The 27278-nt window shown below is 54.3% G+C and overlaps 1 protein-coding gene across 1 annotated transcript in view; it reads right to left on the bottom strand.

Moving 5' to 3' along the window:
- Positions 1 to 21876, bottom strand: part of WNT3A (Wnt family member 3A) — a 46841-nt gene extending 24965 nt beyond the window's left edge. Inside the window, exons 1-2 of the mRNA XM_082623359.1 lie at positions 21645 to 21876; positions 2793 to 3034 (exon numbers count right to left, since the gene is read on the bottom strand). Of these exons, the coding sequence (XP_082479485.1) occupies positions 2793 to 3034; positions 21645 to 21715 (313 nt within the window). The 5' untranslated portion in view covers positions 21716 to 21876. The remainder of the gene's footprint in view (positions 1 to 2792; positions 3035 to 21644) is intronic.
- Positions 21877 to 27278: the final 5402 nt, after the last annotated feature.

Here is a 27278-nt window from a genome sequence, read left to right as displayed (position 1 = left end):
AAGAAATAAAAGGATTCCAGATTGGAAAGGAAGAAGCAAAAATGTTTCTATTCACAGATGACATGATCTCATGATGTCATCATGAGATCCTAAAGAATCCACACAAAACTCTTAGAGCTAATGAAAAACTTAAGCAAATTTGCAGAATACAGGATCAAAACACAAAAATCAATTGTACTTCTATACATAATCAGTGAAAAATGTGAAAAGGAAATTAATAAAACAATATTTCATTTATAATAGCATCAAAAAGAATAAAAATGCTTAGGAATGCATTAACCAAAGATGTACAAGACTTGTTCACTAAAAACTACAAAATACTGCTGAAAAATTAAGGAAGATCTAAATAAGTGGAAGACATCCCATGTTCATGGATTAGAGGACTTAATACTGTTAAGATGGCAATACTTCTCAAAGATTCAATGCAATCTCCATAAAAAAGTGAGAGAGTGGTGTGGACATATATACACTACCAAATGTAAAACTGATAGCTAGTGGGAAGCAGCTGCATAGCACAGGGAGATCAGCTCAGTGCTTTGTGACCACCTAGAGGGGTGGGATAGGGAGGATGGGAGGGAGGGAGACGCAAGAGGGAAGAGATATGGGGATATATGTATATGTACAGCTGATTCAGTTTGTTATAAAGCAGAAACTAACACACCATTGTAAAGCAATTATACTCCAATAAAGATGTTAAAAAACAAATTCCCACTGCCTTTTTTTCAGAAATGGAAAAAACATCCTAAAATTCATATGGAATTACAAGGGATCCCAAAAAAGCCAAAACAATCTTGTAAAACAAAAATTAAGTTGGAGGACTTATACTTCCCAACTCTAAAACATGCTACAAAACTACAGAAAACATAATAGTGTGATATTGGCAGAATGACAGGCATATCGACAAATGGAATGGAATTGAAAGTCCAGAAATAAACCCAGACATCTATGGGCAATTGATTTTTGACAAGAGTGCCAGGACCATTTAATGGGGGAAAGACTAGTCTTTGGAACAGATGGTGCTGAAATAACTGGTTTCCCACGTGCAAAAGAATGAAGCTGGACCCTTACCTCTCACCATATACAAAAAATAACTAAAAACAGATCAAAGACCTAAGTGTAAGAAGTAAAACTGTAAAACTCTTAGAAGAAAACACAGGTGTAAGTCTTAGTAACCTTAGATTAGGCAATGCTTACTTTGATATGACACCTAAATAGGTAAATTGAATCTCACCAAAATTTATAACTTCTGTGCATTAAAAGACACTGTCACAAAACTGAAAAGACAATCTATACAAGGGAGAAAATATTTGCAAATTGTATTTCTGATAAGTATCTAGTGTCTAGAATATATAAAGAACTCTGACAACTCAACAACAAAAAGACAAACAACCCAATTAAAAACTGGGCAAAGGACTTGCATAGACATTTCTCCAAAGAAGACATTCAGATGTCCAACAAACCCATGAAAAGATGCTCAACATCATTAGCCATCAGGGATGTGCAAATAAAAATTACAATGAGACATCACTTCGCTTCCACTGGGAGGGCTAAAGGAAAAAACAGACAAAGAATAACAAACATTGCCAAAGATGTGGAGAAACTGGAACCCTCATGTGCTGCTGGTGGGGATATAAAATGGTGCAGCTGCTGTGGAAAACAGTTTGGTAATTCCTCAAAACACAGAATTACTATATGACTGAGCAATTCAACTTCTAGGAGTATACCCAGAAGAATTGAAAACAGGTATTCAAACAGATACTTGTAAAAAGTGCTCATATCAACATTATTCACAATAACCAAAAAAGGTTGGAAACAACTCAAGTGTCCATCAACAGATGAATGGATAAACAGAAGGTGATCCATCCACACAAGAGAATATAATTCAGCCATAAAAAGGAATAAAGTGCTGAAACATGCTACAGGTGGGTAAATCTTGAAAACATTTTGCTCAGTGAAAGAAGCTTTTCTCCCTCTTTCTCTCTCTTCTTCTCTCTCCCTCCCTCTCCCCCCACTTGCTGGAGGGCCTCTCCACTATATTTGAGGGAACCCAGGTCACGTGAAGAGGCTACTTGTGGGTGTTCCTGCTGACCTCAGCATTGGCCACCAGATATGTAAGAGAAATGAGGACCAGCAGAGGTGCAGAGATCAGCCCTGCCTACTGCATCTGCCTACATCTGCAGATGTTGGGACATATAACACATGATTATTATTGTTTTAACTACTGGGTTTTGTGAAAGTTTGCTCTTCACCATAAGTTAACCAATACCCAGTGCTCCTGTCTTCCTCTCCTTCCCAAAATAAACCCCTGGCTCCATGACCCTGAATAACTTCTGCTGTGTGCCTCTGTGATCTCCAACCCTCTCCCTTTCTGTGTTTTTTGTTTGTTTTTATATTTTCTCTCTAAGACCTGCTTGAAGTCCTGGCTCCTGCAGGAAACCTGCGATGGTTAATCTTGTCCCCGTGGAACTACATAATTGCTTTTGGGAAGGGGGAAGCAGGAGGAAACTCTGCATGATCTTATATCCTTCCCAGTGTCAGGAGCACCCTCCAGAGTGGGTGAGCGTTGGAAAGGACCCACATGGGAGATGCTTACGGTAATGAGGTCTGCGCAGCACTGCCCCCCGCTGGAAGTGCTGCTCCCACACTTGAGCATAGGTGAGACACGAAGGCAGAGGGAAATGTAGTGGCTTGTGCCCACCCTCACTGAGGGGGAAGCTGGCTTGGACCCTGCTGCACGCACATCCCTGGGCTGCCACCTCTGCCTGAAAAGCCATGACGGGTGCCACGTGTACCTTTGTCCAGCACGGGGCCAAAGATGGCCAGGCTGTTGTTCACAGTGGTGCAATTCCACCGGCGGCCCCGGAACTGGTGTTGGCACTCCTGGATGCTGATCTTGATGCCCTCTGCCACACTGGGCATGATCTCCACGTAGTTCCGGCAGAAACGCAGCTGCTTGGGTACCAGGCCTGGGATGCTGGCACAGAGGATGGGCTGTGTCCCCAGGGATGAGTACTGGGGCCCGACAGCCAGGGACCTGGGGGAGGAGGACAAGGGGGCCTGGTTAGTAAGGGGGATGCACTGCTGGCCCATGAAACAGGAGCAGGAGCCAGGCTTGCCTTAGTGTGAAACTTCTTTGGAGGATGCACACAGGCCCTTTCCTTCCGAACACTTGTGCATTCCAGGGCAAGGTGTGCTTCTACCATGCAGGAAGCCTGTCCCCATCCTGTACCTGAGACTCAGCACAAAACATCGCGATGGGCACATGGACTGACAGAAAGTAAATCAAGGAAGTGGTGGAGGCCTGCCTGCTTCTCTGCACAACTGCAGGCGTCCCCCTTTCTGTTGGGGTGGAGACAGTAGCGCCCTGAAACTGTTCAGGAGCTCAGAGGGCAGAACTCGGGGACACAGTGTGATGCTGGGTCAGCACAGGGAGGAGCGGCTGGGTCTGCGGTGGGAGGGAGGAGGACCACTTCCGGAGCAGCGGTGAGACGGGGTACAGCCGTGGCTAAATCATATGCGTGAAAATCACCGCTGAACTCATACCAACCATGCCAGCCGGCTTTTGGCTATTTACCCAACAGATATAAAAGCATATGTCCACAATAAGATGTGCTCAAGAATATTCGCAGGGCTGTGATCATCAGAGAAAAACTTGGAAACCACCCAAATAGGCATCCATAGAAGCGTGGATGAACAGACAGTGTTTACTCTTGCAGTGGCATTCTCCTTGGAAACAGAGAGGAGTGGACTACTGATGCAAAGGGCAGGGATCTCCCTGGCAGGTTGCTGAAGAGAGGCCTGACACAGTGTGGGTGACCACGATTCCTCTGATGGAGACCAAGGCCAGACAACACTGTGGATGGGGACAGAGATCAGGGTAGTTTCCTCATTCATAGGGAAGACTGGCCTGACCTGAAGGCAGCGTGAGAGAATGTTTCTCAGTCTGTGCTTTGCAAAATTGTCCCCACTCACCACACATGCCTATGTAATTTAAATGAAGCAAAATGACAATAAATGAGAGAAAAATTTGGTTTCTCGGTCACACCAGCTACACATGGCCTGTGGCTACCACATTGGATGGTTAGATATTTCAGTCACTGTGGAAAGTTCTACTGGACCGAACTGGTCTAGGGTGAAGGAAGCGCTCTGTGTTTGATGGAGGTGTTGGTTACACATGTGTTTATGTGTCAAAACTGATTGAAATGGGGTCATTTTACTATATGTGATTACACCTTGATTTAAGAGGAAGAACCACCAGGTCCTTTTTGGGGCAGAGGGGAAAGAGCTTCTCCAATCCCGTGGTGACATGTTGTTATATCTGCCCATCCCAACGGAGGACCCACAGTCCTGTCACCTGTGGATGCATCTGTCTTTATAGTGGGTTGATGGGCTCTTGCTGGCAGAGCTCTGCTTGATTCCTCTGCGTCTCAGTGCTTCCTTCACCCCTGGGTGGATGCTCCATGTGAATGACTGTGCGGCCAGTGCTACTCTTCAGGGCCGGCTGTGGAAGCCTGCCCCCCATCAACCGCTGATATCACAAAGGCTCTTCAGCTCTTGGAAGGGGCTATGAAGACCCGTAGGGTGATAGGAGAAGACCAAAGCATGGGAGGCTCCACGGATCTAGGAGGGCGACTGGGAGTGGGGTGGTTCCAGGGAAACAGCATTCTGTGCCTTCTTACCTAGTCCCCAGAGATCTGTGGACTCTCTGGGCACAGAGAGGTGCAGATGCTGCCCATGCTCACCCGGGTCTTTGGCCTCTGTGCTCTCTCCTCCTCCTCAGGGAGCCGTGTCTCCTCCTCCCTATGGGGTGTCTGGTATGGTGTGTCCCAGGCCCAGAGTGGCCCCTCTGCCTGGCAGGATGCTTCCTGCTTATCTGGTAGCTTTCTCTGGTGGGATCCAGGTGGAAATGTCTGTTTCCCCTTCCTTTGTTTGGTGGGGAAACCAAGGCAATGGCAGCTTTATAAACGTTTCAGCTGCCCCCCCAGAGGTTCCTCTTGTTTGGCACCTCCTCTCCCCTGGGAGGGCTAAGCACCCCTGAGAAGGTGAGACAAAGGTTTCTGTGTCCCTCAGCAAGCCACACACCTGCACTATGATGCTGACTTTCAGTAAGTCCTACTCTGAGTCTAACCCAGTTCCATTCAGCTGTGGTGAGAATGGTAGGAAACAGGATCACTGTCTCTCAGAGAAACAAACCTACCCTCTGGAAATACACATCATATCCTAACATCTTCCCCTCTTCGTCTTCAAAATCTTCAGAGGCTGCCTTGCCTTAAGGCACAAAACCCACGCCCTTCAGTACCTGGAGATGCCTCATTGGATGACCCAGAGAGAACATTTCCTCACTGCACAGTCCTGTTAGAATCTGGATCTGTCCAGCTCGCTCCTCTCATACCCTGTGAGCTCCCTGCTCCTGTCACACCAGCGTCCCCGCACACTTCCTGTCTCCACCCATCTCTCAGCTGACGTGGGGATTCGTCCCGTGCATCTCCATGGCCACAGGGAGTCCCTGGTATCCCCCACAGTCCCCCTGCCCTTCTGTGTGAGGGCCACCCTCTACGGCTCGCCTCGGCAGCATTTAAGTAGTTCTGTATTCAGTTAGCTGGTTGGGAGAGGGCAACTTCTCCTTGAAGTCCTGAACACAGGGTTTCCATGTATGGTATCCTCTCATCCCGTGCCCTCCTGCCCACCATTTCTGGGCAACCATGCAGCCCTCGTCCTCTGCTTGCTCTCCCTTCCTGATCAAGTGCATCTCTCAAGAATTAAAACCTGTCTTTCCCCAGGGACTGTCCATGACAACTTGAAGTCAGGTGTTCAAGTGGAGGTGAGCCTTCTTTTAATGGGTGGCCAGCCCTAGAGTCCCCGTTCCTGGGGAAGGCCCAAAGCCTCCAGACTAGAGAGTCCTGGCCTCCTGGGTCCCTCCCACATCCATGCTCCAATATCTGACCCCTCTCCCTGGCACACTCCCCATCCTGTCCATCCTCATGACTTGATGAGCCAAAAACCAGCCATGACCTCATGCCAGATATCACGGACGTCCCCATGCCGCTGCCTGAGTCTGTATTCCCGAGTGGCATTCAACTGTGGGGCTGGCTCATTCCCTTGCTTGTTCCTTCACTACCTGCAGAGCCTATTGGGTGCTGGGTGCCCGGCCAGGCCTGACCCTCCCCAGCTCTCTCTCACACCCACCCCACAGTCTGGGACCCCAAGGTTTTCAGAAAGGCCAGCCCTCTGCTTTCACCCAGCTGTGAGGTCTTTCCTCTCTAGGAAGTATTTTGTGATCTGAGCCTTGCTCTCCTGCACCCTGTCCTGCACAGATGGCTCTGAGTGGAGACCACAGGGGCTGCTCTGCTGCTTCTCCGGGACCCCTGGGCTGGCCTAGGTGCTTAGCTCCCTGATGCACCAGCACAGGCTGAATGCACGGATGGGAGGATGGGAGGATGGGAGGGAAGCTGGCCCTTGGACCGAGTGGTGGCATGCAGGCCAAGGTCAGCAGTCTGCTCTTGGAGGCACCCAGTGGGCAGGGTGAGGATTTCAGGGTGGAGAAGACGGGCCAGCTCTGCCCACTCCAGTCTGAGGTCAGATGTCCAGGTCGGGTTGGTGGTGGGCAGCGGGGGAGGTAGGCTGTGTCTAACTTGTGTGCCCGCTGCCACTCTCAGCCCATACTTTCGTGGAGAACCTCACACCTGTAAATCAGGCAAAACTCCCTGGGCCCCAGTCCCCCTTCAGAAAGCATCACCTCCACTTCCTACCCAACTTACTCCAGCCAGTTTCTACACCCCTCCACCCACTGAGACATCCCATCCCGGCCCCAGTGACCACTCTGCCTATATCGGCACATGTGGCTGGCCTCCGACTGCCCTTGGCTGAGGTCAGCTATCTGTTTCCACCATGTGGTACCCCTCACAGTGACCCTGAATTTCCCCACCTCCCACCTTTGCCCAGCATTATTCCCTCACTCCCCTCGGCATTGACAGGATGTAACGTGGAACTGGCAGCACAAGAGTTTGGGATGACATCTTCTGTAAAGAGTGGAGAGGCTCATGGGGAAGGGTCATGGGAACTGAGTAGCCTTGTGAAGACAGCAGGTGGAACACAGGGCAGGAGCTGGATTGGGGGAGAATCAGGACTCTGGCTCAGGATCCTTCAGCAGCTTCTATGGCACCTCCCATAGCTCAGAGTCCATCTCTGGCTAGCCTGGTTGGTCACTCACCAGGCTCCTTCTGCCTCAGGCAAGCCTCAGGCAAGCCAAGGGCTGCTGTGGCCAGTCCTGGAGGCCTCGACGGAGTGTCAGGCCAGAGACATGACTGTGGAGGCCAGGCTAGTGGTTTTCAACCTATGTTCCCTGGAGCACACAGGAGCCCCAGCAGAGGTGCCTCAGAGGCTGGCAGGTGAGGTGGGGCTGGGACCAACTGTCCCAGCTTGCCTGCGACTAGGCGTTTCCATTTGGAAGCAGGGATGAGCTGTCACTCCAGGCGAGGCTGCCCTGACAGACTGTGGCTCTTCCATTCCATGAGCCAGGGTACTTCACATCTATCTGTGCCATATTTTGATGCTCCACGTGGGATGTGATTTGTAAACACATGTTGAACTCTAGTTAACGATGAGCCAGCCGAAGTGTTCAGGGAAAGAGTGGATTGAGGGCACATAAAACATGAGATGAATAAGTGGGTGGACAGAGGCATGCTTAGGTATGGAATCCACGGGGTCAGGTAAAATGGGAGCTGTGGGTACATAGATGTTCTCTGTTGACGTCCTGCATCTTTTCTGGATGTTTGAACATTTCCTGATGGAACATTAGGGTAAGGTTTGACCTTCATGGCTCTGGTCATGGAGCCTTTCTGAAGAGGCTGGCTCCTGAGGTTCATGGGGGTTCCCTCCTTCTCTTCTGTTGCCGGCAGCCTGGCTCGAACTGGAGAAGGGACGAAGAGGGTCCGTCAGAAGGCAAATCCACTCAGTTGATGTCTTTATACTGGCTGAAGGTATTCCGAGACTCAGAACAAGTGGAAAAAGAAGGGGTCACTCAATTCAGACAGAAAGAGAAAGAAGACTCAGTCTCTCTCGGTCCACACCAGTCCCGAGGTGCTGGTACCCCTGCCAGACGCCAGAGGCCAGGACCCATTCTGAGTGGGGGTTGAGTTGCCCATCGCCAGAACCCCACCACCACCCACAGAAAGCATAGAGCCTGCTCCCACCTCGGCCCCTCCCCACCTCTCTTCACGCCGCCGCGCCGCAGCTCCAGGGAAAGCAGAGTCGGACCCCCAAGTTCACAGCTTCTCCCCAGGCTCATTCCAAGGTTGGGGTGCTGAGTCAGCTCCCCTACCCCTGTCCCCTCCCAGACCTCCTCCCAGTCAGGCCCCGTATGACCACCTCTGCGAGCAAGGCCAGAGTATTGGCAGCCGGCTCCCAGCCCAGATGCCACTCCAGCTGGTCTGGCCTCCACCAAGCCTGACTGGATCCCTCTCCCACCCCCTCTGGACCTGATGGCCCCTTTAGTTCCCTGAACTATTTCCAGAAAGTTTCCTCTGTTCCAGAGCTGGGCAACGAAGAGGACCTGGGTGATGCAGACCCTGCCCAAAGAGGGCAGAAAGTTGTGTTGGGGCGTGTCCTGTCAGACACAGGAGGGCCCAGTGTGTGGGAGAAAGCGGGCAGGGAAGGGTCAAGGGGGCCCAACTCAGGTCACTGAATCTTGCTGGGCCTTGAAGGATAAATTGGTTCATAAAAAGTTCATATTAAAGATCCAAATTGTGTTCACTAACCTTATTGTGGTAATCATTTTGCAACACATACATCACTATTACATGTAAATACATCAAATAATTACATTGTACACCTTAACCTTACACGATGTTCTATGTCAATTATATCTCCATAAAGCTGGAAAAAATTCCAAACTGGACATATGGTATCTCTTTACCACCCCCAGCATTCAAATTTCTAATCTGAGAAGAAGGTAGTTGCCCCCAGGCAATTAATACTTGGAAAACCAAGATCTGTAACTCCTTCCTCCCATGCCCTTCCAGGAGGAAGTGGAGGGTACACTGGCTTGGGGCTGGGGGCTGGACAGGATGGTGGGGAGCAGCATCCACCAGGACGCTGGGCCCCAGACCCCAGGGATAACCACGTACTGTCCTGTCTAGGGGTCTCGCCAGAGACAGCTTAGTGGGAGAGGAATGTTGTAAACTGGAAAGTGCTGCGACTACAGGGCACCACCATCTTGGTGTTCTATGCCTCTCCAAGTTCTCAGAGCGCATAAAATGCAATGACACCAAATGCGACCTGGGCTCCCGAGTCAGATCCTGGAACAGAGAAAGGGCATCCATGGAGAGACTGGTGAAGTCAGCCTGTGTTTGGCTGTGCACGAGCGTGGTCTCCATCCTGATAATTATGTAAGATGTGACCACTAGGGGAAGTAGGTTTGGCTGACACAAACTCTGCACTACAGTCAAGTCATCATCCCAGACCAAGTGGAGAAGAAAGAAACAGTTACAAGAAAACAAGCAGACTGACATAGGGTTACAACAGGGAACAAGCTGGTGATTCAGGGCTGTGTGTTTCTTTACTGAGCCTACATGATGGGCTGAGAGCTCAATGGCATTTTGTAATCTCTGAACAAACTGTCACCTGAGACGAAAGTATCTGCTTTCTCCTGGTGATAGCATCTCAGAAGCCACAAATGCTGCTGCAGTTTGTCACCTCCATTCATAATTGAAGGTGAGTTCAACTGCTGTCGGTGGTGGGTACAAATAAAGATGTCATTTTCTTGTCCCAGGGGCCTGGCATCCAGAGGGGGACATCTAAGGAGAATTTGGGAGGGAATGTGGTTTGAGGGGATGGGACCGAGGGTGGCTATGCACCCCTGGAAGGAGGTGGCTGCTCTCCTGCTCTCCCACCCACCAACCGCAGATGCTGATGTGGCATCAAGAGTGCCCACCTTCCTGTCCAGAGCTCTTCATATAGACAGATCACACTTGCTACGTGTGCAGGACCTGCAGTGGACAGCAGACATACATCAGGGCCGCCAAGCTGAGTTAATCTATCCACATGCATGCTTTCAAAGCAGAGCCTCCAGCTGGTAGCAGAAGTTGGAGACATCAGCAGCGTCTGAAGCTGGTGCTGGCTCTGAGATGAAGGCGCTGCGTTCTAGGACCAGAAAGTGGCCTCGAGGAGCTGAGAACCACCCTTGGCAGATAGCCGCAAGTACATGCGGACTGCAAGGACCAGAATTTGGCAGCTGGGTGAGGTTGGGAGCACATTCTTCCCCAGACTGGTCAACACTTTGATTTTGGCCTCTAGAGACCCTGCACAGGGAACCCAGACAAGCTGCGCAGACTTCCGACCCGCAGAGCTGTGAACTCTGTGAATGCACAGGTAATGTTTGAAGCCATAACTCTGGTCATTTGTCATGCAGCGAAGACTGAATATTCCCCATCTCCCTCCTCTGCTCATGCTGCCTCTTTTCTCTCACCCTCCAAGCTGCTCGGGCCAGAAGGAACTGAACCTTGCAAGGAGGTGGCCCCTCCATGTGTAGCTCAAGGGTCTGCCACCTTCAAGGGCTGGTTACCGCAGCCTTTAGACGGCTCTTCCCTCCCTCCCCCTCCTCTGCTTGTGTCCCCAGCACCACCCCTCCTCAGGGACCAGTGCCTCTCTCTTGGAGGCTGGTTACTTCCTCCTTCAAAGCCCCTGACATCACTTCTGCCACCACCTGCCATTAGCCACTGCCTAGCTGCTTAACTGGCCTACCTGCTCCATCACCATCACCTGTGTGGTCCTGGCTCTGGCCTTGCCCACTATATGACTCTCTCCAACCTACACAACCTGGTAGGTGGAACCCTGGGGAATCTCTTGGACCAAGAAGTTGGGGCTAGAGGAAGACACCTGACCAACGTCAACGAGTTAACATGGCAGGATGGGGTTTTGGCAGGTTGGCTTCCCAAGGCTCCCCCTTTCTAATATGCTATTATGCTCTTAAAATGTATTAAGTACCAGTACATACAAGATAACATTTATGAACAATTATCTTGGTCAGTGTGGGCCACCACAGCAAAGAGTACAGATAGGATGGCTGAAACAACACACATTCATTTCTCATGGCCCTGGAGGCTGGAAGTCTGAGATGAGGGTGAAGGCATGGTGGGGTTCTGGCGAAGGGTTCCTGGTTCACAGATGGCCTCCTTGTCTCTGTGTCCTCACATGGCAGAGAACTCTAATGTCTTCTCCTCTTCTTCTTCTTTTTTTTTGCGGTACACGGGCCTCTCACTGTTGTGGCCTCTCTCATTGCAGAGCACAGGCTCCGGACACACAGGCCCAGTGGCCATGGCTCACGGGCCCAGAGCGGCATGTGGGATCTTCCTGGACCAGGGCACGAACCCGCGTCCCCTGCATCGGCAGGCGGACACTCAACCACTGCGCCACCAGGGAAGCCCTTCTCCTCTTCTGTTAAGGACACTATTTCCATCCTGGGGGCTCCACCTTCATGACCTCATCTGACCCTAATCCCCTCCCAAAGGCCCCACCTCCTAACACCATCCCATTGGGTGTCAGGGGTTCAACATATAAATCTGGGGGAACATGAACATGCAATCCATGACAGAGAGTAAGATAAACATCATATTAATAAACAAATCGCACACAGACACCACTAAACCCAAAGACACAGAACACTATTGGTCTCCCTGATTCAATATGACCCTGTTTCCAACACAGAACTATCACTGAAGGGCGATGTGTGTGGTGGCCCCAATCTGTCCCCTGGCTGGTCAGCTTTGCCTGTTGCTTTGGACCCTTAGCACCTTGGTTTCCCCAGCTATCATACCAGGTAGCTGGGTGAGAGGTGGGTCGTCTTAAGGTGGCCCCTGGGCAGGCAACAGGTGCACCACAGAACCTGTCAGAAATGCAAGTTCCAAGGCCGTGCCCCCCGAGACCTGCTGAATCAGAAACTCGGGGCTAGTGCCCTGTTTTGACAGGCCCTTCAGGGGGTTCTGATGCTTGCTGGTGTTTGAAAACCACCAATTCTGGGATCACTGAAGGTAAGCCAAGCTTTGAGTCCTGGGACTTTGAGTCCAGGGAGCCTCCCAAGGCTTCAAGTCCAAACCCTTTGGTCTGGCAGTCAAGGTTTTCCTTTGGTTTCTGCTTCTGAATCCCAAGGTTTCCAGAAACCTCCAGTGCTGCTGTCTGAGAACACGCAGTCCATTATAGAGGCAGGGGAGAGCGTGCTCAGCCAGGCTCAGGAGTGGGGCCAGGACGTGAGCCCCCGCCCTCCACAGCCCCATCTGTCTGCATGGGGCTGGCCACTTGCTTCCCTCCAGCCCAGTGTCCCAGAGCCAGCAATAAGCAGGGGCCGGACCCCACATCTCTCTTCCGGAGGTGGTGAAGATCCTAAAAAGAGCAAGGTGGTGACAGACGAAGGAAGCAGCAATAGTGAACATTCCAGAAGTGTTGTGGTGGGAAGGGGGCTGTTGAGGCAGGGCATGCACCGCCCGTTTCCAAACCCTGAGGAGGCAAATGCATGGTCTTCTGTCCAGTGTTGCTGAGAGGGGTTCTCCGGAGGGGGTAACAAGCGTGGACCAGGCCTCATTAACCTCCCAGGAACCCACTCTGAGCTCTCACCTGGGTGTCTGGGGCTTCAGGTTAATTTTCCAATCTCCCCCTCAGCCTCTCACATGCTTGACAAGTGTGCAAACTGGGGACCAGATGGAGATGGGCCTGACTTAGGGCCACTCACTGGAGGGATGGTGGTGTTCAGGTGAGCGCTGGGTGTGGGAACCCCATCATCAGTCACCCCTCCTTTACCCTCGGGCCCATGTACTGGGTCATCGTGAGGTCCTGACCTTGCCTCGCGATCACCATGCATCTCCTCCTCCTCAGGGCCATCACCAATGCAGGATGTTCTACCAACAATGACCTCAGGGGTTGCTGGCCCTGCCCTAATGGGCAAAAGCTGTGTCCTGTGGCCTCAGGGAAAGCCAGGCAGGAGGGGGGTGTCCTGCCCTTGCCTTGGGGCGGTGGTCCTGGGGGCCTGGGAGCCACAGGGGCATGAAGGCCCTGCCCAGCCTGCGGGCAGAGGCCAAAAGGCCAGCCTGCCCTCACTGGACCCATTTCCTTCACCCTGCACTTGGCCACCACAATTCACCCTACGAGGAATTTGTTCCATTTCCCTTGTTGCTGCCAACCCTGAAGTGCAGGATGGCAGCCCAAGAAACACCCCCACCCCCACCCTCAGCAGCCCCCGGGCTGGGAGCTAGAATTTTAAATGCTCAAGTGGATGTCACATCCGATGTCCCGAAGGCCCCTAAAAACCAGATCGTCCCAAACTGAATGCACACTTCCCTGCGCAGATATGGGAGGACCCCCCTCTGAGCCCTGAGCCTTTACCCCAAATTCCAACTCTGGAGAGATCCTCCTTGCAGGGCCATCCATACAGCAGAAAGGGCCAATGGTCAGGCAATCAGATGACATCACACTCACACCACAGGCCTGAGTAACTGCGAGCACCATCGCCGAGAAGGTCCCACAGATGCGAAATGTTTAACAGGAGATGGTATACCTTAAAAAACAGACCACGATCTTCTCTGCGCACTGTTATTATGATTATGAAAAATGTGTGAATGAAATAAGAACCTAAAGTGAGGAAAATGACTGTATTAAGTTGGTGAGATGATGAACTTTTTTTTCCCCAGGTTTTTGTGAATTCTATTGTTGGTTAATTTTTTGGTAATACTTTTTTTCTGGGTGGGGGTATCATTTTCAACCCAAAGCAACCACATGTGCAGTTTGCAAAGTGGCTCCTAGACTCCGGTTCCAGCCTGTGGCTGGGGCCACGTGAGCCACGCCTGCCTCCTGAAAGCACTAATGGTTTTTCTCCCTCCTCCCTCGTTCACTCCTGTTGAGGACTGCACTGTTGCACTGTTGAAAGGCCAGGCGCCTTGCCAGACAGTCTTACTCAAGATAGAGCAAAGGCGCTGGCTGTGACATGCAGGGCAAGGAGGCCACTCAGGACCCAGCCTGGGCCAGCTTTGCCCCAACCTGAGCTGATGGCCTTCACTCAAGCGGGTTTTACCGTAAATGTGCCGCTAAACCAGAGGACAGAAGCCTCTTCTCGTGGACAGAGGCTGGGGGCAAAGGCAGGACTTGGAGCAGGCCCCCTCTCTGCCCGCCCCTGCCTGGCTCCTCTGGGGGTGGATCCTCAATCGGAGAGGCTAAGTGCCTGTGCACCGTTACCTGGCAGATCTCAACGGAGTCATAGGCTCTTAGTTTTCCTGAGTCCTGGTTTGATTTCTTTTTGCAAGACCGGCAAACACAGGGTGCCCGTGCACTGTGGGCACAGCTCTGCCCTTTGCCTATGGCTGTGCGCATCTTGGAGGGAGAGCTGGGACTTCACAGCAATTCTCAAAGAGAGAGGGGTTCTGGGGAGAGGACAGCTTGGCTGGGCCTGGAGGGCAGGGTGTGGTCACCAGCTGTATTATTCACTGAATTAACTGTTTTTGCCCTTTCCTTCCTGGGCCTCAGTTTCTCCATCTGTCCAAGGAGGTGCTGGAGGGGAAGTGAGCAATTCTATCGGAGGCTCCTGGAGGGGAAGTGAGCAATGGGGAGGGCAGGTTCCTTCACACCTTGGCGGGGCTGGGGCACCTTCTGTCCATACGTCATCCGGGGCCACCTCTCCAGGAAGTGCTCTGTGTTCCCAGCCCCGCCAGCCACCCTCTCTGGACCCTGCCACTCCTCATGCACAGCCTCCCATGTCTGGGCCATGAGGGGCCACTCCCAGAGAGCAAGGCCACATCTTCTCTTGTCCTTCGAAGGCACAGATCTCTGCTCAGTCCTCATCTGGGGGCCCCTGTTCTGCACTCTGCCTGCAGGGCCTCTGCTGAGGAGGACCCTGGTTGGTCTCATGGGTCTTCCCCTTGGTGACACATGAGGATTCCAGAGTAGCTGTCCTGTCCCAAATTGCTGTTTTCTAAGGTCAGGGCCTCTCCACAGCTGGACCAAGTTGCTGTCCTGAGACCAGAGGCCTTGAGTGCGGCTGGTTGCCCGGCGGGTTGATGGCTGCCCAGCTTGATGGGCAGGCTCTGTCCTTTCTGGCTGGAGCTGTCCAGGAGGCTTACAGGACCCAGACTCCCCCAAGGGTGCTCACCTGCCCCAAAGCCCTCCGGGTTCTGCCTTCTCTTTCTACCCACTATGGCGTCTCTGAGAAAAGCCCACATGCCTCCATGCTCTCTCGCTCTCCGGCCTGGAAGACCCCTCCCCAGGAGCTGGAGCACCTTTGGCGATGGGAGGGCCCATGGGGAGGGGTCCCAAGACCTGGGTCCCTGGTGTTGGGAGCCACCTCTTCCCAGGCCCTGGGCTGCATGGCCCTGCCTGCAGCCCTCCCAGCACCTCCTCCTGCCCCAGCGGGCCGAGCCGGGATTACTGACACATACTTTGCGCAAGTCCCAGCAGGCGGGCAGAGGCTCCCGTGCCCGCGGCCATGCATTTGCCCGCTTCCCTGGGCGGCAGCGGCACGTTTTGTCAGGGATGGAATGTGGAAGCACCAAAGTGTGAGACACCTCCAGGGTGTCACCTGGAGAGGCTGGGAGGGAGACCGAGGCAGACCTGCTCTGGTGCATGGTGGGGACCCAGCCCCAGAGCCGGGGTTCAGTCAGGGGGATTGTAAAAACAGTCAGCTGTGTCCTCACGTCCCCACGCACAGGCCACCTGAGAGTTTCTGTTTTTCACAGGAAAGATTCCATCCATTCATTCCTTCATTCATGTTTTCAACCAAATCTTATCTAGGAGCTACAAGGGGTGAAGGGTCAAGAGGGGAGGAAGGAGAACAAATACCCCATGGGCTTTCACAGCCTGGTGATATAGGGGCCGTCCTTGTGACAATTCTACAAAGGGAAGGACAGGTTCCCCTGGGATCAGGCAGCCTGGCCGGAGTCAAAGCCTTATTCTCCATCTCTTCATGTCACCCCACAGCGTCCAGCCCAGCCAGGTGAGGAGTGAGAGGTGGGTATAGTCAGATCCAGGACCAGCTGAGCGAGGCTAGGGGGAAGTGTGATGCGATGCAGGTGCACTAGGTGGGGAGGGCATGCTGCTGGGGGGTGGCGGGTAAAGGCATGCCAGGATGGGGTCATCAATTGCTGTGTAACTGTGAACCAAACTACCCCAACTGTGCCTGGTGGAGTCTAGGGGACTTACCAGGAAGACTATTAGCTGCAGTGCTGACCACGGTGGGGGTGGGGGGAGGATGTGGGCCTTGTAAACCTCGGATTCCCAGCCGCTGATGTGTCCATGGGAACCCTCCACCCAAAGCAGGCTGCTCCTTCCTCAGCCTCTGTTTCTACCCCTCCAGGGATGGGCAGCTCACCACCACCACTCTCAGACCCAGGAAGCCTGTCCTATACTGAGCCAAAATCTCCTCTTGGTCACCTGTAGCCTCTGCTTCCAGCCTTTGCTGGAGCCACACAGAAGTCCAGTCCTCCGTCCCCAAGAGCCTCTCACACACTGAACAGCAGTGGGGGGGGGTCTTCCCCTGACACTTCTCAACAATGGGTGGCTCCAGTCCTTCAACTACACTTCAAATTAAGGGGCAAATACAAACTCTGGCATTTGGTTCCAAAGAGCAAATGGCAAGTGCTAGGTGGCAAAGCCTTGAGGGGATGTGGTCCACATGGATGATCCCAGACTTGGGCATAGCAGGGGTTGCCTACCGTGGGGGGCTTTGGCTTCTCAAAGTAGCTAGAGAACTTGGTTTGGGTTTTTTTTTAAATTTCTAACCCATTCTTATAGATTATATTAAAATGCTGCACAAAATAATACATAAGATTTAAAAAAACCACCATGACTGTTCCCAAACACCTATTTTCAACTTCCGTTCTTATTTCTTCATGGACAGCCATTCATGGATGGGCTCTGGTCTGTGGACTACATTTTGAGTATAACTGATACTTTCATGGGCAGGTGGTACATCCAAGCCCTGCTTTCCCTGTCCTGGGCCACACCTGCAGGATGGTGGCAGAGCCCCTCTGGAACAAGGCAATTCCTATTCCTGCAGGCTGGAGATTTGTAATTGGGACCCACCGTGGAAAGTGTGGTTTTACAACCCCTCCAGACTGTATTCCTCCTCAACAGTATTTATTCACCCTCTTCCCCGTCACAAAGAATTCCAGCAAGCTTGTGCAAATAAAACAAAATCATTTTTTTTAAAAAATGACAAGAAGCCCAGTAAAATGCAGGGTTAGCCAGCTTGGGAGAAGCTGCCACACCTGAGCCCCAGACAGAGTCCCAAGTGTTTAGGTGGCCAAGTCAGAGAGAGCTGGATGTGAGAGGTGAGTGATGCTTTTGTGCTCTGGAAGGAGTGTGTGCCGTGGTGGGCTGTCAAGGAATCAAGATGATGGATATGGAACTTGGTGGTAGAAAACAAGTTACCTGACCACATATATTTTACTTATGGTTGTTTCTACCATTGCTCCTCAAGAAAAGGATGTGCATTGGTGGTTCTGTGGAGGAGCATCGTTCCCAGCACCCTGAGATCCCACAACACTGGGGGTGTCGAACTGGTGTCTGGATTTCTCTAGTTTCATAAGCTAGCCACTACCATCACTAGCCTCAGAGCTGCAGAGAGAAGCAGAGAGAGATAGAGACAGAGACACAGAGAGACAGAGATAGAGAGGGATAAATACAGACAGAGAGACAGAGACAGACAGGGACAGACAGACACACAGAGAGACAGAGATAGACAGAGACAGAGAGGTAGAGAGACAGAGAGAGAGAGGGATAGACAGACAGGGCAGAGTGAGAAGGAAGGACTGGACGGAGGGACAGGGCTGCCCTGGGGAGGGACTTGCAGTGGTGCAGGCTCACAGACGCAGGGCAGCTCAGGAAGTCTCGCGTGCTTGGGCCCTGCCTGCCTGAGAAGCCTCAGAGCCTTGCTCAGCCCTACCAGGTCCCGTGTCATCCGACACAGGCAACCTCTCACCTTGTGTGGCTGCTCGTCCCTCCTCCTCCTCAGCCCCCACCTCACCCACCCTTTGAAGCTGTGGGACCTGGGCAGTGCCTCCAGAGCCCTTGTTCACTCTCCCTGAACTCCTCGTGCACCTTCAACCCCAAATAGTGGGTCCCACTGAGGGAAGCCTATGTCCCACCGGGACTGAGAAGACCCCTGGGCCTGAAGAACCAGTGGGGCTGGCGCCAGGGAAGGCTGTGCAGAGAGGAGGTTCTAGAAGGTGGGGGGCAGGTGACAGCTGAGCTGGCCTTCCTTGGGGTCTGGACACATTCTCAGAGCAGGGTGTCTGCGTGCACATGAGTGTGGGGTGCCGGGGGCTAGGGAGGAGGGTGAAGAGGCAGTGAAAGGGGGGAGAACCAGAGAATGCTGCACTGGGAGCATGTCTCAGGCTACTGAGCTGGCCCAGGGGTGGGAGAAGATGGGACGTGAACATGGGAACTTCCCGGGCCAGCTGGGGTGATGTCCACTCCAGGTGCCACTCAGTGCTGGGGAAACGTGAGGAGCTGGGTGGCAGGAAGGGGGTCCTGATAGGGAAAGGGGGGCCGGGCTCTCTGGGCAGGTAAAAGCACTGCTGCTGGAGCTCGGGGGGCAGTGAGGGTATGGGGTTAGAGTGGAGGGTGGGAGGGCAGTGAGAACAGAGGCAGAAGATGGTGGGAATGGAGCACTGCAACCTGGTGGGGGAAAGGAAGGGGCCTGGCCCCATGGTGAGGGGGCAGGGGAGAAAACAGGCTGAACTCCAGGGCCCTGGCTAGGCCACAGGGGGATCACAAGATGCCATCAGCCCAGACACGGGAAGTAGGAGGCAGGTGCCCAAAGCACATCATGGAGCACAGGTGCACACTGGGTATTGCTCTTCAAGGGTTCCACGTGTTCCCCTTGACCATGATGCCTGTTCTGTGTTCACGTGGATCCTTCTGATCAATTCTCATTAAACAAGAATTCAGTCTGGACAAGGGGAGTGAGGGGGAGGGGGCTAGGACCTCCCTGTAGCTTTGCAGTACATGGCCCTGTGAGGAGCTGGCGTCTGGCCATGCTATGCCTCTGGGGTCAGGTGCCCAGGCCTCTGTCCTGTCACCTCCCAGGTCTCTTCTCTGGATCCCACCCCCCATCCCGTTGTCCGTCACACAAGGAGCACAGACCTCTTGGAGGTCTCTGTAGCTTTCAACATTCTGGTCTTAGGGCTGTCTCTCTGTGCCTCTGTTGGGACCTGCCTTTGGACCTTGAGCATCTAGGGCGAAGGACACTTCCGAGATGGTCCTGGGGAGGCAGTTGGCTCTTTAAATTCCCACAGGATGCAGCACCACCTCCTCCTCTCCTTCCACCCTCCCACCAAGACCACACCAACTTCAAAGCCTAATTACTCCCAATTTGGGCTGTTTCCTTGTTTCTCCAGGTGAGGAAGTCCCTGTCACTTTCACTTTCATATGCGAGGAGCTGGGGGTGGGGTGGAGAGAAGTGATGAGAACAGTGGCTTTATTTTGGGGAGGGAAGGTGAAACAGAATACCAATTAGGGAGGCTGAGTGTGAAGGTGAGAAGTTACAAAGAGAGGGTCTCCCTCCAAGGCCTCACTTGGGGAAGGGAGGGAAGTGGGAGAGGGGGTTGGTAAGAGAAAGAAGGAGCCACCTGTGGGAAACTGCATCAGGTAGGGTATGAAGATAGAAAGCCTTCCGCCTGCTATGAAACTCCATTTCTTTCTTTGTGAGCCCTCCCTTTCATTATGCTCATGTTCGCTGTGGAGACACCACGTCCTTCCTGTGTCCAGCTTGGGGGCAGAGGGGAGGAGGAGAGGAAACTGCTGGTCCCCAGTAAGCCCTGAGGTTGTGGCCACCGAAGATGCTTCTTCCCAGGAAACCAGAGAATCACTGAATGTGAGAATCCTATGGAGACCAAAGTGGGGGGTTCCATGGCGCCGTCTTCCCTCTGGGGCCAAAAGGTTGCTCTAGACTCTTGATTGGGTGGGTCACTGACCGGGAGGCGGTGGGGAGAGGACGCCCCTCCCCACGGATCTGGAGAGTGCCGGATGCACCAAGCATGTCCCAGGATCCTTTCAGATGGAACACATACGGCCCAGGTGGAAAGGGTGACATACGTGTGTTGAGGGGAACAAGGCCAGGGACACTGAGGGCCAAAAGGACAGAGATTCCACCGCGTAGGATGGCCAGAGGCTGGTGACAGGGCCCTTGTTTATGGAAGAAGCGCAGGGGCGAAGGCGCTTCCACTAGCGCCCAGGAATGCGGCGGCGGCGGCGGGTTCTAATTAGAAGCCTGCGCGGGAGCGGGCGGCCGCGGGGCTCTCTCAGACGCGCACCCTTGGTTCCCCCGGCGTCAGTGTCCCCGCGTCGGGAGACACGCCCGCTGCATCCTGTGCTCCAGAAGACGACTGGGCGCTGCAGGTGCCGCGCGGGTGCGGGACGCCCGGGGGTCCCCGAAGCAAGTCCCCGCCGCCCCGCCACCTCTCCCAGGCCCTCGTACCCGCCGGTGCCTCCTTCTTGCCCCGCCCCGTCCCGCCAGGCTGCGCCTGGATCCGCGCCCCACACCTAGGGCGCCCCCGCTCCTGAACAATCTCGAAGAGAAAAATTATTATCGGATTAGATGTACTTCGGCTCACTCAGTCTCCCCCCGCCCCAACTTCCCCTCGGCGTAATTATTATAATTCCAGGCAAGCCGTCGGAGAGAGTTCCTGGCTGTGTGTGTGTGTGTGTGTGTGTGTGTGCGCGCGCGCATGTGTGTGTGAAGGCTTGTCTCCGATCTGGGTCTCCTCCAGCGGCGCGCCCAGGCCGCTCGGCTCCCGCATTCCCCCAAGTTGTGTTCGTCAAATGTTGGGCATCTCAAAGCGCCCCTCCCCTCTCCACTGAGGAGCTGGGGTGGCCCTTGCCTGTGGGGGCTCAACCAAATTCGCTTCCCTCCTCCCCTCATGATATGTGCTGTAGACCCTCAGGACCCTTCCCTTGGTTTATCTGCACTTCCATCGCCAGATTTAGGAGGGTCTCACGGGAATGTGTCTTGTCTGGGGTGGAAGACGGAACGCCCCAGCCCTCTCAGATGTGGGTTCGCGGAGCCTCTCACTAAGGAGGCTTCAAACGCGATACTTTCTCCCTCTTTACCTCTCCAGAAGCCCCTCCTTAGCATCGCGGTCGGGACAGCGGCAGGAAGGCGCAGGAGGGCCGGGTGCTGGCCCCAATGCGCCCGCCACTCCCGGCCGGGTCCCCGCAGTCTTTACGTAACTGCGCTGCTCCGAGCTGTTCGGTCTTGTCTCACTGACTTTGTTTTAAGGTGTGTGTGTGTAAGACATGTCCTTAAGGAAAGTCTCAGGCGGATCTCCCTCTCCCAGCTCGCCCTCCTGGCTTCTCTTGGCCTCTGGCTGCCCGAGCTTTCATGCCATCTGTGCTGTCCCACTTCCTGCCTCTCCCCAGCTCACTGCTCGCCCCGTCCGACGCCGGGAGCCCCTCTATGCCCGAGGGATCAATGTCCGCGGAAACTCCGCCACCCGCGTCCCAGCCCCGGCCCGAACAGGTCGAAAGTGGCCGCCAAGGAAAACAAACCACCCTCGGAACAGGAGGGCTGGGCAGAGCGCGGGCTCTGGGCCACCGCGGGGCCCTGCCCGAGGGGACGGCGGCTGGGGAACGCACAGAGGCCGGGGAGAACGTGAGGAAGGCTCACTCACCACCAGATCGGGTAGTTGCCCAGCGCTTGCTTCAGGCCGTAAAGGAATATGAAATATCCGAGCGGGGCCATCGCCGGGCGGGAGATCTCGGAGGGCCAGGAGTCCGCCCCGAGAGCGCGGGCGCCGGAGCGGGCCGGGCCCTAGGAGCTCGCGGGCGGCGGCGCTGGGCCCTCCTGCGGCCGCGGGGTGCGCGGGGTGCGCGGGTGTGCGCGGGTGTGCGCGGGTGCGCGGGCTCCGAGGGCGGCGCTGCGCCAGGTGGGACGGCGGCCGGGCGGCGGGCCGGGGCCCGGGGCGGCGCGGGACGGCGGGGGCGGGGCAGCGCCGCGGGGGGCGCCCGCCGGGGCCTGGGCCGGGGCGGGGCAGGCAGGGGGCGGGCGGGGCCCTGGGAGCTAGCTCGGTGACGGCTGCAGAGCGGGCCCCTCCCGTGGCCGCGGGGTGCGCGGGGGTGCGCGGGTGCGCCGGCTCCAAGCTTTGCACTGTGCCAGATGGGCAGCTGGCCTGGCGGCCGGCCGGCACCCGGAACTGCATGGTCCGCAGGTATCCCCTCCGAGCTCCCGGGCCGCGCCCCCTCGGGGCTCATGGGCGGCTCCTTAGGTGTGGAGCCCCGCGCGCCCTGCGCTCACCGTGCGACGCGCTGTCCAGCTCTCGCTCCTGCCCCTGCTCTGTCGCGCGCTCTGTCCCTTGCCCTCTAGGTGGTCGGACTGCGCCTCCCTTTAGTCCATCTCCTTGCTGGGGGTCCGTTCGTCCGAGGCTTGTCTCCTCGAACGGCTCCTTTCTGGTCCGCTGGGAGCTGGGCCGATGGCGAGCGACCAGAATGGGGGCGGCCTGTCTGGGGACAGCTGCTGGGTGGGCATCTAGGGTGCAGCCACGTTTCTGAAAGTCACTATTGGGAAACAGTCCAGCTCTGTTTAGGGCCCAGGTGTTAACAGCTCCTCTTTCTCCCCCACACCCCACCAGGGAAGGGAACGGCAGTCCTGGCGCTTCCGGTCCCCAAGGACAGTGTAGCCGGTTAGCGCCCTGGCTCTGGGACCACTGACCGCCGAGTCTGCCCAGGGCTGCTGGCCCCTTCAGCCAGAAGGGATTTCTGACAACTTAGGTAAGCCTTATGATTTTTGCTGATGGGGAAAGGGAAGACCAGAGAGGGAAAGTGACTTATCCAAGATCACAAAGAGTGGCTAGCCAGTTCTCCAGCTCCCAGTCCAACGCAAAGCTCTGTTTGCATATTCACCTGCAGCCCAGGGAGAAAGGAGCCAGGGTTATTTGGGGAGAGGAAGATCCAAGTCGAGATGTCTTCCCAACTTCCCTTCCCTCCCCAACCTTGTGCATTAGCAGGAGACCCAGTCAGTCTCAGTGATTGTGAAGAAAGGGTAGCAGGAATCCACGTCACCGTTTCGCAACTGAGGGGAGGAGAACCGTGAATAAAAATCCCAACTCCAGGCTCTTCTATGATGTCTCTTTTCCAGTGGACATCTGCTCCTCCACAGCGCCTGAGCCTTGCCTTACCATGTGACCTGCAGAATGTGGGGGCCCGATGGAGAGACCACTGGTCGGCATGTGGCTGCTTCTCGGGGCAGGGAGTGACTCAGCAACCCTCCAGGTTTAGCAGTGGCTGGAGAACAAGAGGCAGGCCGTACCCCACGGCATGCTGCCCCCATCCATCTTGGTTTTCCCATCTGTAAAGGGAGCCTGTGGGGTCCTGTGGACTCTGGACCAGGGGTCACCTCGGTGACTGCATCAGGGGCTCCTTCCCAGATGTGGAACGAAAGCCACTCTCCTTCAAGGAATGTTCCCTTTTTCTCTGCACTGCCAGTGGGATGCAGTTGAGTCTACACATGCCTGCTCCTTCTACCCGTCCTCTGAGTCACTGTGCCCCCTCACCCGAAGAGGGAAGGACGGAAGAATTCTGGAATGAGGCGGGTTGGGTAGTTAGCTCGTCTTCCTCTGGACTTCCCCTCTCTCTCAGTGAAAATCCCACCCAATTATCGCATTACTGGGGACCTGGGCTGTGGGAGTGGGGTGGGGGCCAATCCCAGTGCAGCAGGCTCCCAACTGTGGGGCCCTGGGATTAGAGCTGTTATGAGGAGCCCCCGAGAGGCTGCTGGCTCCTCACACACAAAGGGGGTGGCTGTGCCCTACTGAAGGACCAAAGGCCCGGCTGTCCCGCTGTGATGGGCTCTGCAGAGAATGGAGCAGGTGGGCGCTGCCTCCCCAGTCCTGCCTCCTGCCACCTCACTTGCCAGGCCCCTTCTTTCTTCCTTTTGCTTCTCCCTCATTTGGTCCCTGCCCTCTGCCTACACTAGGTGGTAGGGAGGGAGAGTAAGCTGGGCACCCTGAGCTTGGGGGAGCCTCCCATGGTGCAGGGAGAGAGAGGGAGAGCTGAGAACTGCCCCGATCCCCCTCCCACCTGAAGACTCCCAGTTCTTTAGAGTTCCTTGAAAAATGTGCATCACAGCGTTCCTTTGGGAGAGCTGCAACCAGGGCAAGCTGCATGATGGCACTGGTCTGGAAGCTTCCAGTGCTGGCCCTTTCCACATGGTGATCTTGCAGGGCGCTCTTCCTTTGCCCCCATCCTGTGGTCTTTTTGAAAGCTTTGACCTCAAACAACCCATGAGAGTGCACAGAAGAGGGGGAGCAGGGATCTCCAGACAGGTGGCGGCACCTCGGAGAGAAGGCTGGAGAGTGCCGCCACCTGAGTCTGGATGGCAGGGGCCTCCAGCCCTCCACAGACCCTGTGAGACTTACATAGAGGTTACGGCATGGGGGAACGGGGGTCCCAACCCATTTTCTGGGCATAATAGAAGCTCCCTAAGTCTGTTTCCCAGAAGCCCAGGAGCATGGGGATGGAGGCCATCCCCAGGTTGGGGTAGACAGAATGCAGGTGCAGGAGGGGGATGTTTCTATCATAACGTGAGTGAGTGGGATTCTTTCCTGCTCCCTGATGTTCAGCTGGAAATTCTGCAACCTGACTTCAGGATAGAGCCAACCTTGTGGTGTGGCATGCCTTTGCTCCACGCAGCGGCTCACCCTGGCCGTGGAGTCTGGGCTCCCTCCCTGAAGGTGACGGGGAGGATGCCTTCCTGGCAGCGCCCTCTGCCGTCACACAGAGGGAGCTTCCATGACGGACCCACGGTCACAGGTCTAATTCAACATTCTGAAGAATTTATGGATGCCCCTGGAGAAAAGATCTTTTTTTTTTTTTTTTTTTTTTGCCTCACCATAGGTCTTCCAGAGGCCCCTTTGGGGCTGTGTTCCTTCCAGAATAGTCCTGGAGGGGAAGGAAGGTATGGTCCCAGGAGCTTTGGAGGCCCCTGCTGGGAGGTGGGGGAGGGAGGGCAAGGACCTGGTGTGGAAGGGCAAGGCCAGATGAGAGGGCACTTTGCTTTCCGAGGTAGTGAACTATCATCTGTGGTAGCATTTGAATCCCTGCCTGGTAAGTATTAGGTAGTGGTCCTTGCTGTACTGGAGAGAAGGGAGCCAGACTTTCAGACACTAACTGCCTAATTATTCATTCACTTCCTTCTTTTCTAAAAAGTTGAGGGGAGGCGGGAAAGGCTCTGGGTAGCCAGTGGCTGGAAGCCGAGGAGCCCTGCAGTTGTCACCTCAGAGGGGCCACAAGCAGACAGGATGAAGGTCTAGGGTCAGAAGAGCAGGTGCTCTTCTTACCTCCAGGCCCATTTGGTTCTAAGCCCCTTCTGGAAGCTTCCCTGACCTGTCTTGGGGGCTGTCATTCCTGGAACACCTGTTCTTCAGGGGTGGGGTGCTTGTACTCAGAGGCAGACTTTCTGTCCATGCTCTGTCATTTTTTTCACAGTGCCCCAGGCCAAAAGAAATGCCTAATAGTTTTGTTTAGCAAATAATTAGGTCCAAATAATGTATTAATTAGTAGCTCCTGGGAAAAGAAATTCTTATAAGTTAAAAGAAAAAATACTATCTTTGTTTCATTCTCACATAACTGCAGTTACTTACCAATGGGAAGTGTGTGCCTGCAGCCCCAGGGAGGACAGCTTACTTTCTGTTCTTCAGCGGTTTTCACTTGGTACTTGTTTTTTTTTTTTTCCCCCGGGTACGCGGGCCTCTCACTGCTGTGGCCTCTCCCGTTGCGGAGCACAGGCTCCGGACGCGCAGGCTCAGTGGCCATGGCTCACGGGCCCAGCCGCTCTGCGGCATGTGGGATCTTCCCGGACCCGGGCACGAACCCGTGTGCCCTGCATCGGCAGGCAGACTCTCAACCACTGCGCCACCAGGGAAGCCCGGTACTTGTTTTTTAATCACAGCAAAAGCCAGAAACTCAGCTTCACAGAGGAATGTGCCACTGTCCAAGCTGAAACAGAACTGCCTGGAGCCAGTAGGTGTCTGTCCTACAGAGAGGACCATATCGCCATGTGTTCCTTGAACATTTAAAATATCCTGCAGTACCCTGGGAATTTGCTGTGGCACCCCAGGGTGCCTTGGCACAAAGGTTGGGAACCATGATTCTTGGGTGAGCCTGAGATGCATGGGTCATCTTGGCTTTTCTGCCTCCCCCATCCCTTTCTTTGCTGCAGGTGCACCTCTTCATGTGTCCTACCTGTGTCTAATCCTGCTGTGTGTTCATTGGCTCTTACTATTGTCCACATCTTTCCATCTTAGTCTGTAGTTTTCTTAGTGTTCTAAGAGCCTCTCCTCTCGAGTTCAGATCCCTGGTGAAATTTTCGCCTCCTCTTGTCTCTCTGGAAGGTTCTCTTTGTAAAGACAGGCTGTTGGATCAGATGACTTCCCCAGTGCTCTTTGAGATGGTGACAACACCACATGCTCTGGGTGCCCAGGGCTCTGCCCAGTGCTGTGGGGCCATGGGGCCAGCACCCCCTAGAAGCATCTGTCTCTGTACTCTCGGCAAAGAGGCTCAGTGAGGGCTGTGATACAACTCTCCCTGGGTTCCCAGAGGGAGTCAAGGCAGGATTGGGATCTCAGTCTTTCTGAGACTTGTGTATCTGGAGATAATGTATTCCTCACAAGAGTAAGTCCCTCCAAGATTTGAATACTGGTGTCGGGACTCATAATTATGAGGGCTGTGTGACAGGAGCCTGAAAAGGTTATGGCTGGGATGGAGAGGGCATGCAGGGAGGCGTGTGTCCACAGGAGAGCAAGCTTGGTCTGTGTCTGCTTATCTTTCTGAGCTGACTCCTGTGGATGAAGGGTGAGGTACCTGGTGGGCTGGGTTACCTGCCCTCTGGAGTCCCTGGAGAGAGCATCTGTAGAGTTTTGGGGAAGTCCCTTTGAGAACAAATCCATCTGTCTCAAGATACCATCCCATAGCTGGCTCTCCCCTCACATGGCTACCTCTTCTAAGTTCCCCTGAGAGTTCCATTTTGATTTTGATCAGAGGGTCTGATTTATGGAAATGACTGGAACCTTAGGTCAGCCCCCTCTTTGCACAGAGAAAGTAGGCTCAGGGTGAGCAGCAGAGAGTGAGGATGAATGCACCCTGGTTTCTAGATCTCATACCCCAGGGATTCTTCACACCTTTCAGGAATCTGCTCCTGGATCACCAAACACCCAGCCTTTGGATGTCATATGGGAAGCTATCATCAAAGGCTTGTGGGGCAAACATGCCCCATAATCCAGTCTCCAGTGTGCAGCCCTACCTCATGTGTC

The sequence above is a fragment of the Mesoplodon mirus genome (genome assembly GCF_964341445.2).
Source record: "Mesoplodon mirus genome assembly, chromosome: 5".
Classification (NCBI taxonomy): domain Eukaryota; kingdom Metazoa; phylum Chordata; class Mammalia; order Artiodactyla; family Ziphiidae; genus Mesoplodon; species Mesoplodon mirus.
Note: the sequence above shows the minus strand (reverse complement) of the source record. Positions and strands in the feature narration are given on the sequence as shown.